This window comes from Pecten maximus, chromosome 2, assembly GCF_902652985.1.
Source record: "Pecten maximus chromosome 2, xPecMax1.1, whole genome shotgun sequence".
NCBI lineage: Eukaryota > Metazoa > Mollusca > Bivalvia > Pectinida > Pectinidae > Pecten > Pecten maximus.
Genome location: NC_047016.1, coordinates 37,858,594 through 37,874,841, shown reverse-complemented (window position 1 = coordinate 37,874,841; position 16,248 = coordinate 37,858,594). Strand labels below are relative to the sequence as shown.

Genomic DNA, 16,248 nt, shown 5'->3' with positions numbered 1-16,248 from the left:
CGCTGACATAAACAACTCGAAAATTCCCATAGCTTTTCAAGGTGTTTAACTAACCCAAGACTCCACTAAAAGATATTCCGAATCTTACACATGTATAAAATGGGTTGGAATATTCCTTTGTCAATTTGACAGCCTACAGCCAGCTGATGAGAGGCAAACAATATAAATGATAATTGAGTGCTTGAAATCACCATGTCTTTTACAAATGTTTACAAGTTAATTGAAAACCATGTGATGTCAAATGTGGTATGACAATTCCTGATCACATGACTTTTCAGTAAAAATTATATTTCATGGTCACATGATGTTGCTGCATGCAATTCAACATTTTTCATGGCAAATAGCAGATTTTTTTTCATTTCAGTATGGAACAAAATTACAGTTAGACATTTGCTTTACAGATAAACATTAATTAATAGTCATCATAGCAGTTAGTGCAGGTTTCTTTGACAGTGCAATTATAGCGACGGTCTGTTACTAAAAATAGATTTTCAATAAAAAACATTACATTGTGTGATAAAACATAATCTCTGTCAAACCACCGCTAATTATAAATTAGGTTTAAAAATGATGATTTAATGATGCATTTCACAAGTGTTGAGATGTTTTTATGGTGGAGACGTTACCTGGTAATAATTAAGGTATTAATCAAAAATTTGTTCTTTGTGATTCAATTTTGATAATACTGGTATATATACAATCATTAACAATCACTTCAAATTCAAATTGACAGTAAAACTATATATCAATGTACCAATTGTCTGCAGCTGCTCATCTTCATTGTTATATGATCAATGAAGTAATAGCTACAGTATATACGTACTGACAACTAAATTGTCAAATTTTCAAGGCAATCTCACACCTCTTCGTTAAACTGTTGCTATTAATTAACTGATCATGTATCTAGTAATATGCATCCAGTGAACATCTGTTTATTTGGATCCAGTATCTATATATTGGACAATACCATCACTATTACACTGTACATATATATATATTTAACTCATATTTATACATTTGACAACGATTTTTAAAGACTATATCCAGGAATTTTGGTTCTACGATGAATGAACAAATTATTATCGTCAAAGCCGGAACAGCCTTTTCAACAGCCATCTTTCGTTATCGCCGACGTTACAATTATGACGTCACTATAATAATGACGTCATAATAAAGATTTGGAAGTTATGGACTCGTAACCTTCAAGTGAGCTTGGTAAAGTTATATAGTGGGGCTGCAGTGTAAATGTAAATATATATATATATATATATATATCAGAGAGATTCTATCATATATTCACTACAACAATAATCTATACAGGTTTAATACCCAGGAGTTTTTACCACGACAGAAATCAATGTAACTATACATCCACATTTTCAAAACACAGGTAATTATAGCATTACCAGCTGGTATATATATATGATTTTCATGAAATATTGCTACTTACAGAATGTCTCATTCATAAAGTGTAATGATATTAATAAGTGATCAGAATTAGGTGTGAGGATTTACATCGATTCAAGGACAGAATTAACAGATACTGTACAGGTAGACAATGCATCACGTCATCATGGCACATGTTTTCACTGATTTACCTATAACACACATTAATTTCTGAGCTTGAATAATTCATGAGTCTTGTGTCAAATGATGACGAATTCTTTGCCTAATAGGAAATTTGTATCCAGCATTGATACATAATATATGAAGCTGGAAATCATCTGTGGTGTTGACATTGACAAGAAGACATTGCTTTTCTCATATTTTTTTTTATTTTTTTTTTTTTTGTCTTTTTTTCTGAATAAATTTATAGCTTCAATGAAACAAATTAATGCATCAAGCTTTTGTCTTAAAATTCTATATAAATATCAATTAATATATATCTGATGGGATATTTAATCAACAAATGAATAAATTTAGTTATTACATTATTACATGTATACCATAACAAAGTGATATTTCTATGTTAACTAACAAACTGTATTCAGTTTAAAAAGTGCACTGTACATATGCATGTACACTTACAAAAACAAAAAAAGGGTGTGCTTATAAAACAATGTAAGGGAAAATTAAAGTTTCCATGTGAAAATTAGGTAGAAAAAATAACTTTCAATTAATCTCGATATATAATATATATATAAGATAATCCAGTCTGGATAATATACTGAAGGTTTATTGACAGATATATCAGTAAGATAAGGAACTTTGTTTAAAACTAATCTTTGACACACATAAATATTGACAGAAATCCTGAACAGATGTATGTAAACAGCGAAATTATTACCTTCTGCAAACTAATGACATAACTAATTACATGTCATATACATCTGAATGGGAAAACTCAAGGACACTGAAATATTAATATTTCAATAGTTTTTAAAAGGTTCAGACTCCGGCAACCAACCTTGCTATGAGATATGCTGTGATACCATATATATATAATACTTACCTATACATACAGATATACTTACTTATATATACATATTGTATTCAACCTAATAAGAACACTGTGCATTTATTACAAAAACAACAAAAAAGTGTGCATTTAATCAACCATACACTAGGAAAAGCTTTCCATGTGTAATTTCGTTGGGAAAAAAGTAACTTTTTTCTTTAATTTCATTTACATAAATTTATGGAGCAAACACAATCTAGAGTCTTTGGGTAAAAGACTGAAGAATTCAGATCATACGATCAGTGATGAAATTAAAGGAGCTTTTTTAATTTGTGTTTCATAGTAGTGCACTCATCCTCTTTTCCTGAAAAATGGTGGGAGTAGGCTTATAGGGGCATGTGTACTTATAATTATTAGGTCGAATACAATATATATACATAATACACCAACTTCTTGGAATTTTTCGGAAGAGATTATGCATACATATTTCAAGTCTCAAAAAGAACATTTTGAGTTTTTAAACCTCTTGACAATCGCCATCTTAGATAATGAGTGATGGCAAAAATTTGACACCAGCATAAGAAATAGTGTATGTGTAATTATGTATTTCATATTATTTCAACATATCTATTGTTATAATACCGGGTATATGAACAAAGCCAGGCAGGGCCAGGTAATTTTTCATCATGTATATATGTAACACCATTATATCTGGTATATATATATACATGTATATATATATCAAATTAAAGGGTGCTTTATTTGCCAAACTACTTCAATAACATTAGTATATAACACCAGTAAGAACTACATTTAATACACTCACTAAGTTTCTATATAAATGGTATCTAAGTAAAATAAACTTCCTTAATCTTATACATACATTTTTTTCTTTTAATAAAGCACTTATTCAAATAGTACTCCATAACCAAAAGAAACACACAATATTGAAAAGGTAATACAAATCAAGATAAACATTACCTCTGATTTAAAAACAAACACACTCTTGTTAGGTCAACAACAGTCCTTTGTATATACATGTATATATAATATACAGGTATACGTTATATATACACATGACTGTAGTGCTCAATACACATTTCCTCTTGATTTACTAATGGGTTTTAAATACCTTAAAATACCCCACCTGTTTAAGTGTTTAACATGTACATTCCATTAACAGTGGGTGCTTAAGTAATATTGTATGCATGAGGTTCTTAAGAAAAAAAACAAGACCACATTATGATGTTAATATTGTATATTGGATAGGTTGTGTATTGCATTAAATTGACATGAAGTCTCAGTATATAATCTATATAACAAATAAAGTTTTGTACAGGTTAATACTAAGTTTAAACCAAATAAATATTTTCTCTTGTGCTATTGCGTTACAATTGGTCACAAGAAGCCACCAAAATGAATTTCTCACATGTCAATTTTATCCGGAAACCTGGCAGACGATAATGTTATGTGTGTCGGCATGGATGACAAGTGTGAGCACATGTCTACAATATGCAGCATTCAAATACAATAAATACACAAGAAATTAATATAGGGTTGACTGAAAATGAAACCATACCGAAGTCCGTTGAATAATTGCTTTGATTTCTCCAGCAAATGACAAAATTCATTCACCACTTTCTTCTCAGTTTCGTCCATGGCAGGTAGGCTGCCATCCGCGATCGACATTTTGTTGTGTAGCGGCGATCTTGAACCAAACCAACACTGTAAACGAGGAACACCTCCAACAAACAAACACTTTGGAGATCAGAGACTACATGGAGAGGGCGTTTACGGCAATACTCGAATAACAATAGCCTTCCTTCACCTCAGTAATCGAAATTTATAAAAATTAACATTATTTGACAGTGTGAATTTTCTGGGTCGACGAAACGTTTACGTATGCAGTCTAAAAGTGGAAAGGGATACGGGGAATTCCGGACCAATTGATTTTAATATGAACTGTTTTACTAATATTCCCTACGTAAAAAAAGTGATATTAGTAATACTAAATGCGTCTTTATTTTTTTATTTATAGACAGGGATGTATTTTATTATATACAGGCACTCCATGTTGCAGGACAGCGAACTGGACAGCGAACTAAATTCCCGTTAAAACGTCACAACTAGCTCAGATTCTACTTCTTTCGTTTAATAATAACAAGCCTCTCGTGCCAGTTTCACTTCCCAGACACAGACGAATATTTATTGGTGAAAATTCATAAAGTATCCAACACATAACATCAAAATGTAAATATGTGTTCCAAATATTTTACAGACAGAAAATAATCACCTACAATTGTATATTTCGTATTAAAATCTCTTTAAACTGACCGATCGCAAAATACGCGGTGACCTCAACCAGAGACCTATATACTAGTATATATAGTACATAGGTCTCTGCCTCAACTTGGTTCTTAAATATGTTTTATATTATGATAGAAATAAAAACCAAAATAGTGCAATATTTGCTTGAATAGGGGAAACTTTTTTTCGAAAGCTCGTAGCAGTTTTCATTGACTGTTAAGATAAACGTTTGTCCGAGAGATTCTGTAGAAGATTACACCAAAGTAAATAAGAACATGCTGCCATGGACCCACTTTCAGAGTAAATCCATTAGGCCCGTCATAACCAAAAGAATTATAAACTTAACAAAAATAAAACAAAGACGAATTGATAGAAAGTGGATTTTGAGATATTTCAAAGAAAATTTCATAAATCTTGACTTTCCTCTTATCAGATAAAAAAATATATATATATATAAAAAATGATGAAATATTTTGTCCACCCGCCTTCGTACTCTTAAAATGCAAGTATAATATACTGAACCGTAATCCGAAAATTACTGCGCGCGAATGAAATGATATTTCATGCAAATACAATACAATTGAGCACGAATTAAATATTGTATTGTACGAATGAAATAATTGTGTGTGCGAATGCGAACGAAATATTTATTCGGACGCAATGATATTGCGTTTCAATGCAACAATATAGTGTTCCAGCTAGGATTTCAAAAGGGCAAGTCACTGACCTAAAAAGGGCAAGTCACTGACCTAAAAAGGGCAAGTCACTTACCTAAAAAAGGGAGCACTTTTGTGAGCGATTTAAGATTTTTAGGACATATTACACGTTGCATACATCAAAACGGTATAATACAATGTTATAGGACAAATATCCAAATGTGTTCTTTTTGAAAGGTGATTACTAATATGTACTGCATTCTCTCTTTTTCGTAACCTAATTGTTTCCAGTAATAATATATTAGGGCATCCAGTAAACCTCCGGGTTTGTTTTTGACGAGTGTATTTGATGTGTCAGCATTAAGTTTCTTTATAATATTGGAAATACATTGAAAATAACCTTTCTTTCACGATTTTAAATTGCTTAAACTCAAGGGTCAGCTAGACGCCATAATATATTAAATATGCTTTCCTTCTGCAGATTTGTCTTCCAGTTTAATAATTATGTTTGTAAAGTCCATTCAGCCTCGTTTTAAGAATGATATACCAGTAAATTAATAATTGTATCTTTTTGTAACCATTTCATCATTGCTTTCTTTCAGAATTCAGTGCTGACCATGAGCTTGAATGGAAGTTACGGACTGAAAATAAAATAAGGAGAAACAAAATTTTAACAATTAAATTAAATTTATTAACATTGTATTAATGAAACATGGCATTAAATTTTTTTTTCAATTCTTTCTCTGCTGAATCAACATATATTGACTCTCTCTGACCAGAACAAGAGTTAAGCTCTGACACATTTTTTAGTCTGCAGATTGAAATATGTCTCCAAGATCTCTCACTTCAACAACATGCTTTCACAACATCAATCTCACAACTCTTTAAGAGGGGCCGCGGTGGCCGAGTGGTTAAGGTGTCCCTCCACCTCTGGGTTGCGAGTTCGAAACCTATGTGGGGCAGTTGCCAGGTACTGACCGTAGGCCGGTGGGTTTTTTTTTCCGGTGGAGTGAAAGAAGAGACAGATTGGAAGTTCATGAAAATGGCAATGATATCACAAAGGAGATTTTATTATTTACAGCAATATGGAGCATGATAATATATCGAATATCAATTGTAATATACCATATATCTGACTGGTTCATACTAGCTACTAACTCCAGCTACCTTCTCTGTTCTATGTGTCCAGGTATAAATACTCTTGCCGAGTAATCTCTCTCTAATATACACTCGTGCTCGTTCTAGGTAGCGTGCTTCGTGTCAGGCAGAAATTCAATTTCAATTTATTTTCTAATCTTTAAACACATTTATTAGAGAAACATAAATGAGAATATACGGTACATTATATCTGGTTTACATCGCTTGCAGGGGAAATCTTGATTGTATTATTGTAAACGTCATAGAAATTGATTACTAGTACATACTGTCCTCATTATTTGAAAACTGAAATGCCTTCAAAGCTCCCTCACTGAAATATATCCTGGCATCATCAGGATACATGAGGGTAGCCTTTATTGTTTCATATAAAATGGTTAGTATCAATGACCGGTGTGCTAATTTTGTTCCTCTGGCATATGGAAACTTACAAAAACTTACCAACTTTTGAGGGAAGTTTCTTAAAGTCCACAAATGTACAATAATTATGTCTCGGAGTAAAGTTACGACAAAATGATGATAATGTTCTTTTAATTTTATCATGTTTAGGACGTGGTGTTTTTTTTCTGCATAAAATTCGCTTCAGACTTATCGAAATATTCCACATACTTTTTTGATATATGATATTTGACTTCTGGTTAAGTAAAAATAGAACCAGATTGTTGAAATTACTTGGGATATATTTTTTTTTGTTTAGTTTTACCAAATTTTGGGTTTAACCGTTGGACATCAGAACTAGTTTTGTTTTGGTTATTTTCGGAATTTGTTTTAACTTCACATGCATGTATCTGGCAACCAACGGGGAGCTTCGTTACCATTTTAACTTGTCTCTGAACGGATGGATCTTGCGGGACGAATTGAAATTTTCGGATTTTCTTTAGCCCATTTTAACCAACCAGATTTTAGATTTGAATGGTTGCGTTCCCTGCCAAGTAATGATTAATTATGATAACCCTGTTCGAGTTGTACCATATAAAATAAATAAATAAATAAACCCCAAAACATTGGCCTCTGACTAGACCACTTACAATACCAGGTGTCCAGTATCCATAAAGGAGACTAGCTCAGAAGTCTCCGACATTTCACATACCGTAAGAATTGGAGGTTAATTTTACTGAGCCTTGTTGATAACTGACTCAAGCTTGGAAATCAGCGTTTTGCAAACGGTTTATATAATTTGATATGAGTTATTTCCCCTTCTTTCTTATTTAATAATTTGACCTCTATCTTTTTTAGTTTGGTGTATCTAAAACATTAAACATAAAAGAAACTTGCTTCCTTAAATGGCAGAGGATAGTTTTAAGCTGAATTCATCCTCACTTCCTAATGTGAATTGTATTTGATTTTTTAAACAGCTTATCTTTGAAACGGAAATCCAGAAAAAAGGTATATGAGACACAAACTATACGTTGTGACTGGTACAACCATCATTACGAACATCTCAACACATCCTGATGACATATTTTTTGTTGTATTTTCGGGTTGAAAATCTTAGATGTCAATAATATAGAACATTTATTACTTCTCTAATTCACTTTCAAACGACTTGTAGTCAAATTTGAATACATTTGATCATATACGAGATGTATTTTCCTCTCATTTTCAGATAGCGTTATATTTGGTGTAGAAATGTAATATTTATGTATTTTTTAAAGAAAATAGCAATATGTACAAATGCTAAATAAAACTACAAGCAGACCTGTCTTGTTAGATAAATAAACAGTCTAAAGTAAACAGTGTTGGTAAACGTTTAACTTTCTCTATTATAGTAAGCTGATGTGATGAGAGTTTTATTCATGTTATACTTTTCTTTATTTTCGTCCTGATTCCAGCAAACTGCCGAGAACGGATCATATATAAACATTTTGTTCCAACTTTGTGGCAAAAGTATGCTACTGCCTTTCTCTCTCTTTTTTTCTCTTTTTTTTTCAAGTGCGATTCCAAGGCCCTTGCCTATATGAACGTTTTCTTTTGTACTGTCAAATTCGTTGCGGATTGTCAACAAATGTGAAGTGCGTCTGGATTAAAATATAACCGCTTTACATTTCAACCCCGTATTGAAATGGTGTCCTGGTGGAGGAATTCGGCTTTGTTTTCACGGATTAGTGTGCTTTGGATATAAAAAAAAAATCGTAGTTATAATGTCGCGGTTGGTAAAGAAAGATGTTCTTGTGTTAGTTTGAAAACATACCTTTTCTTAATTTTTAGTCGATTGAAGCACAGACGTCTGTTTCTAGATAGTATTTATAGAAAAAAGTATCAACCCCTAGTCTTACTGTTGATATAGTAGGAGTAGGGGCAGCTATTTTTTTCAATTGATACTAACCAGAAACAGACGCCTGTGTTGAAGTAAGGTGGGATGTCGTCTTGCACGTGACGTAATAAGTTGTCAACCATGTCAACAATATCCAGATTTCTGCCATATCATGCCTTTTTTGAAAAATTAATATCTTATATGTAAGTGCCTCTGGTATCAATACAATACGTGGTCGCGTCAAGGCTATGCCACGTGGGTTTGAAATATTTCACTGCATCTGAATTTGCAGGGACGTGCATGTACGCTTATCATTAGTTTTATGCTTAGTGTAGATTTTGAAATATCATGTTTTGAGGAGTACGAGGTCAGTAGGAAAGTTATAATCTAAGCACCAGTTACTGCCAACACAACGCGTTTGTTGATAGGCACCAGTTTTGCCTCCTACACCGATCTTTTGTTGGCTAATGAACGTAAGCTCAAGCTGTCAGTTACAGATCGGGTTTGGCTGCTGAACTGATGCTTTGTTTGTTTTTGTTCAACGTCCAATTAACAGCCAGGGCCATTTAAGGACGTGCCAGGTTTTGGAGGTGGAGGAAAGCCGGAGTGCCCGGAGAAAAACCACCGACCTACAGTCAGTACCTGGCAACTGCCCCACGTAGGTTTCGTCGAACTCGCAACCAGAGGTGGAGGGCTAGTGTTAAAGTGTCTAGCAAATAGAGGTGATGAGATGAAACCATTGATACTTTCCAAACACAGGCGACCTGCTGCTATCTTAATTTCGAAATCTTTAATGTCTTACACAAGTTTCCGAAACTGTTGAAAATCCCGCCAAACTACTCATATTTAATTGTTTTTGAACGTTCCGGTGCGTCTGTGCTGTACATTGGATATACATTTATTTGTATATAGTACGTGTTGGCACGTAGGACCAAGCGTGATATAATGTTTGCATATTCCCTGCAAATTTGGGTTACCGAGAGCCTTAGCAGGCGTTTCGTCAATTCTAAAACCTTTGCCGTTCTTGCGCCTTTCATAGCTTTCATTGATGACCGGGGACGGACGTGTTCCCTTTTCCGGCTTTTGTAACAGTCATATCGCGGATGTATTATGCAAAAGCGGGAATCTGTTCTGGCTTTGTCGATGTGACTGTTATCTTTATTTATTGAACCTCTGACTTATCTCACCTGTCCAAGTCCGTGGTAAAACGTACATCTTGCTAAGCTTGAAAGTTTATGAATGACCCCTCTATCGGTGTTTATAAAAGATATCGCAAATCAAAATCAACCCAAAACTTATTTGTTCAATAATATATTGACAGTATTAATTTCATTTGATAATTTACATATGTGTCACCATATTGGTAGTTTTAATAAAGAAAGAGTGTGTATTTAATCTTTATTGTGTATGATAGTATGATAGTTAGCACCATATTTTGTAGTAGATATACTGGGTCGTAGTTGTCACCATATTTTGTAGTCTATATTTGACCCTCTTTGACACCATATTTCGTAATTTCGCCCTAGTTGGCAGTTTGGCACCATATTGTGTAATGGGTGCTTGGCCATAGTTAGCACCATGTTTCGTAATGAATGTTTGACCCAAGTTGACACCATATTTTGCAGTGAATGTTTGACCCAAGTTAATTGACACCATATTATGTAGTGGATGTTTGGCCCTAGTTGACACCATATTATGTAGTGGATGTTTGGCCCTAGTTGGTAGCATATTTTGCAGTAGGTGCTTGGCCCTAGTTTGCACCAAATTGTTTAGTTCATACAAGGCCCTTGTTTGCGCAATAATTTGTTGCGTTTTTTTGGAACAAGTTGCAATGTAATTTGTAATTGATGTTTGAATCTTATTCGCATAGGGATCCTCGCCCAGACCACAGGGGTTTGTGTCGAATTATTTTATTTTTTTTTTACATTTCAAATTTTTTATTGATTTTCTTATACATACATACAAATACACAATACATACATTACAATATCTATATTATTCAGACTTTTTAAGATTATGATGCTATTATATAGATATTGTATACAAATAACAAGTAGACAAACATGTAATCTACAAGACCAATTTCAACCATACAGGTCTGAAAAATTGTAAGGAATAGTATAAGGAGTCTAGAATTTATTTAAATTACATTCTATTTTTCCTTTTCGAATAAAGCATGCCATCCTCCCCATCTTGTAAGGAATTTAACATATTCATTTCTTGATTTATACATAATCTTTTCAATCTCATAGTACTGACATACATGAGATTTAAACACTTCAAAGCACACATAAATTTTCTTAATTCTATTCTTACTGTTTGAACAGTAATGACATCAAATTACTTATATTGTTGTGGCGACCATTCAGACCAAGCAGTATTGATACTGGTGATAAACTAAAGCTGAAAAAGGTTTTCTCCAGAATCCATTTCTCAAACTCCTTACGAAGTTTGACTATCCTTGAACATTCATAAAACAAATGTACATATGTTTCATTTTCTTCCCTGCAAAATGTACAAAGGGGAGAATCCAATACTTTAATTCTAAATAGAAAAATATTCGTTGGCAAAATTCGATGGATCAGACGATATTGTAGCCACCTTAATTTTGTATCATATGTTTGTTTAAAGATATTTCTGTGAGTTTTTTCCCACCAGTACTCATCGTCCTCTTCAAGTCCCAAATCCTGGGCCCACTTTACCTTGTAAGAGTTATTAATTGATGAATCATATCTTTGAATTAATGTTTTGTATATTATTCTTTTTCCAGGTACGTCTGAGACGATGCTTTCTAAGAAAAATGGAAATGTGGGGTTGTTGTTCATATTGATTTTTTCTTTTAACCTTGGAAAAGATTTAATTAATGCCTTTTTTTAGACCTTCAAATGATGTGAAAGGGGGCTGAAATTGATAAAATTGACAAAATTTGGGATATGAATATAATTCTCCATCTTTGTCCATCATATCTTGAACTGTTATTATTCCTTTCTCATACCATTCTTTCCAGTAAACAGTTCTTTTATCAATGGTAAACAGAGAGTTGAACCATAGCGGTTCGGTTAATATATATTTGTCTTGAGGTGGACATTTTTTTTTTATCTCCGAAACCACAAGGAAAATTTCCTTCCAAAATAAATTACTTGTTTTTTTTGACATCAGCTTATAAAACTCATCACCTGCATTAGAAAAATGGAGTTCGACTTCATGATCATGATCCTCCAAAAGGACATGTGCCCATGTACTTGCCGGACTTTTGATAAATCTTCTTATCCAACCGAGTTTTAAAGATTTAAGAAATGACTCTAAATGGAGCATTTCCAATCCCCCCTTCTCTTTACTCTGTATAACTTGTTTTCTTGAAATTCTATCGGTTGAATTACCCCAAAGGTATGAAAAAATTATTTTGTTAAGTCTCGACAGATATTGATTACTTGGAGAAGGTAAGCTCATGAATAAATGGACAAGCTTGGAAATAGCCAATGACTTAATAACTGTTATTCTACCCAATACAGTCAGATATCGTTTAGACCAATTATTGAGGAAAGCTTCTATTTCGTCAATTTTTCGGAGATAATTAAGTTCCATCATATCCTCAAGTTCTGGACTGAAGACAATTCCAAGAACCTTTATTGGACCCTTCGTCCAGTTAAACTTCATTTCGCTGCAAATTGTATCGTCTGATCCTTTGTGTCGAATTATTTGATACGAGATGGGTTGCACATATATGTGTATATACAACCAATCTTGTATATCATGTTATTTGTAATGAACACCTGTGCCCAGACTATCTGTATAGGTCAACCTTATAATTATCTGTAAACTAGATATGTGTGATATATATTAGAAAACTCCCAAATGGGGCAGCATTCAGCCATTAGTTCTGGTATTTCTGGCCAGACGTGTATTAGTTTACTGAACTGACATCAGCTAAAAAACCATAATGTAGGAATTAAGGGGCATCTAAACAGCAAATCCAGTCAAAACATTGATATTTTACAGGCCTATAAATCCATATTATGGTGCAATGTCACAGAAGTAACATGATGAACTTTTAGTATGTATCATGGCAAACCGTGGGACTTGCTATTGACATGTAATTTGATAAATTGTTTGTAAATTTCAACAAAACGTAAGAAAAATGCATGTTTCAGGGGGACATTATATATATAAATTAACTCATTTGTATCCCATATATTACACAAACTTGCCATGTTGTTTTGCTCACAAGTGTCTAAAGCACAAAATAGGAGCATTGGTTTGACCAGCTTTGACGTTATTATATGTATAAACGCTGTTTTTATTTTGACCTTGAATTGCAAATGGCGGTCGTGAATGATATCACACAAATATGGCATATAAGGAGGTATTTAAAACATCAAAAATGCTCTTATTAGACAATATAAAGTATTCTTGAAGTGGCAAGAAGACTGCTTTTATGAAAAAAATTTCAACCGTTGAGTTTGGGGTAAAATATGCCTATTTCTGAAAAAGGCTGCAAACTCACCATTTTAACAAATTGACATTCAAATGTTCATGTTACTATGATGAGATGTCTTAAAAGGTCGATATAGGAGTTTTGTTATTAACTGAAATGCCTCCTTTAAGCCATATGTGTGTAATATTATTCTCAGCTGCCATTTGCATTTCAAAGTCAAAACAAAATAAGTGTTTATACGTACGTACAGTAAAATCCCGTCAAACAAATGCTCCTACCCTGTGCTATAGACACTTGTGAACATAACAGCATGGCTATTTTTCAGGTTTGATCATTTGCGTGACTTAGAATTATTCCATGCCAAATCTTACCACAAAGTTACTCTACAGAAGAAACTGGTAGCATCTATAGCATATTATTGGTGATTGTAAGAAGCTACATGTCCAAACAAACATTTTGGTATATTACACGACATTTTTTGTGCAAACCTTAAGGTATTTATTCGTGTTTGAAATTCAACACTATTCTGCAATATAGATGACCCTTAATGACTATTATTAACAGGAACGAATGTTTCACAACAAAGTTTATTATTTGATTTTATCAAATTCTTCACCCATTAAAAAGGCTATTGCAGTCAAACACTAAAACAAATGTAAATGTATGTATTTCCTCTTTTTGATAAAGATGGCTGTTTTTAAATTTTTACACACAAAAAAAAGTAAAAATTGTGAAAGCGTTTTTGTTTTCGTCCTTCTAATTTGGATGATAAACCATGTTGAATGTAATACATGCACATGTATTCTGTATCTACCTCTTGTGCAACACTTGGTATGTAAAAGCCAAAAATGCCCAATTAGAACATCAAAAAGCATTACAAGGTGGAATAATTTGAGGTTTACTACATTTTAAAGATAGAAAAACCACCAGTTAAGGTCCATTAAAATACTAGTTTAAGATTAATAACCTAAAATGGTACTATCATATCATGTATGACTCTAATAGAACCTATCCAAAAATATATTAATGGTGATCTAAAACAATTGGTCGTCTTGTTTTACTGTTTTCCCATCGCCAAGGTTACACAGTAGGTGGTAACCAACCCTTCTATTTTGATCCCAAATATAGTTTGGTGTTAGGGTAAACTTGTCAAAGCGTTGGAAGGTTTATTTAGATTTTTTTAAAAAATATTCATTATTTAATTCAAATAACACCAAACATCTGTTCAATTTATGTTGATAACAAGTCTAAACTTTTGGGTCTGTGCTCCGAAATGTCTTCATTATTATGGGCCTTTGTTTGATTTTTGATACATGTACCTGATAAATGTTTATTTGCTCTGCAATTAACTCAATTCTGTACTACTAAGGCCTCGCCAAATTAAGAAGTTGTTCTTTGGGAAATTGGAAAAATAAAAAGAGAGCGAGCGAGCGAGCAAAATTTGTTTTTTTTGCCAGAAATTCCATCTAGAGATCTGTGGTGACTGTATTGTTGGTGAGATCTACAACATAAAGAGAAAACATTACTTTACACTGAAAGTCACCCTGTCACTCTGATAGTATTTAGTGTTATCAATTTCAAATCAAGTTCTGGTATTTTATTTCGTCCATTTAAAATAAATTCTATGTATTAAGTTTCAGAAAATTTAAAAACAAATTCTAGCATTGATTCTTGTTCAAATGTTGATTTAAAACATATCTCGGTATTGAAATTTATTGATCTAAAAAAAATTCTAGTATCAAATTCTGTCAATCTAAAATAAACATCTAGTATTGATCAGTTTTGCCAATTAAAACAAAAACTAGTATTGAGTTTTGTCAATCTAAAACAAATCCTAGTATTGATTAGTTTAGTTTATTTAAGACATATTATAGTATCAAGTTCCGTCAATTTAAAACAAAATTTAGGTTTAAACAAATTCAAAGTTAAAGAAGAAGACACGAAAAGCTTAATATATTGTGGTTATGTGTACCGGTATAGCCACTGGGATTTATCAAATGATTTCAATAATTTGAGATATCTTAAGTCTCTATGTGATTCTCACTCAAGTGACATTTGAAATATTTAACATGTTTAATAAATAATATATATATTAAATTGAAATGGGTGCAAGATTCCATTCAAAATGTATTATCAAGTATAAAATCATATTCATGGAAAAGAAACCAAAATTCTCAAATCAATTTCTTCATAAGAGATTTCAAGTTTGGCAGTACGTTTTTTTCCATTTATATTTCAAAATGAATTCTCCAACTATGTGTTGAATATTCATAATATGATATTTATTAATAAGATATCTCAGACAAATTATGTAGTAAATAGTACTATATATGATAATATTATTTATGATAAATAGTACTGTATATTGTATGATACAGTATCCCTTTATGTACATACACATATGTACATGTACATACATAGTGGAATGACATGACGTATACCACAACAGAGGAACAACATGTAAGGCTTTAATTGACAAAGCTTAAACTTATGGCTCACACCACAAGCCCTTTTACCTAGCTGGTTTATCTTGGGTTCTTTGATTTGAATCAGAAAAAATTTAACAACACAATATGAGTAGTGACACAACCAATACAGTACTATTCTGATTCTGGCATCATTTGGTTTCTGGAAATACTGTTTACCAGGTGAATTTTGATTTCATTTGCCTTTTTTGACCGTTATCAGGAGAGTAATTTCTTCATGAAAACAAGTATTAGTCCACATTTTCCTATACATATTCTATATATAATTAGTTCCACTGGGAAGGTTATACTTAAACAGTGTTAACAGGATGTAAAACAAAACAAAACCACCATGGAGGTGAACCAGTAGAGACTTGGACAAAATTTTATGGTTACATACCAGTATTTCATCACTGACATCGACCATTAGGCTAAGGACGCCCTTTGTGTAACAGTATTTCATCACTGACATCGACCATTAGGCTAAGGACGCCCTTTGTGTAACAGTATTTCATCACTGGCATTTACCATTAGGCTAAGGACGCCTTTTGTGTAACAGTATCCATCACTGACATCGA

The 16,248-nt window shown here is 32.7% G+C and overlaps 1 protein-coding gene across 4 annotated transcripts in view; it reads right to left on the bottom strand.

The window, feature by feature from the left end:
- LOC117321991 (protein SCAI-like) overlaps positions 1-4,279 on the bottom strand; it is a 31,836-nt gene extending 27,557 nt beyond the window's left edge. For all 4 annotated transcript variants that reach the window (XM_033876667.1, XM_033876669.1, XM_033876668.1 and 1 more), the window contains exon 1: positions 3,978-4,279. In XM_033876667.1, coding sequence (XP_033732558.1) covers positions 3,978-4,087 — 110 coding nt within the window. In that variant the 5' untranslated portion in view covers positions 4,088-4,279. The remainder of the gene's footprint in view (positions 1-3,977) is intronic.
- Between the last annotated feature and the right edge of the window lie 11,969 nt (positions 4,280-16,248).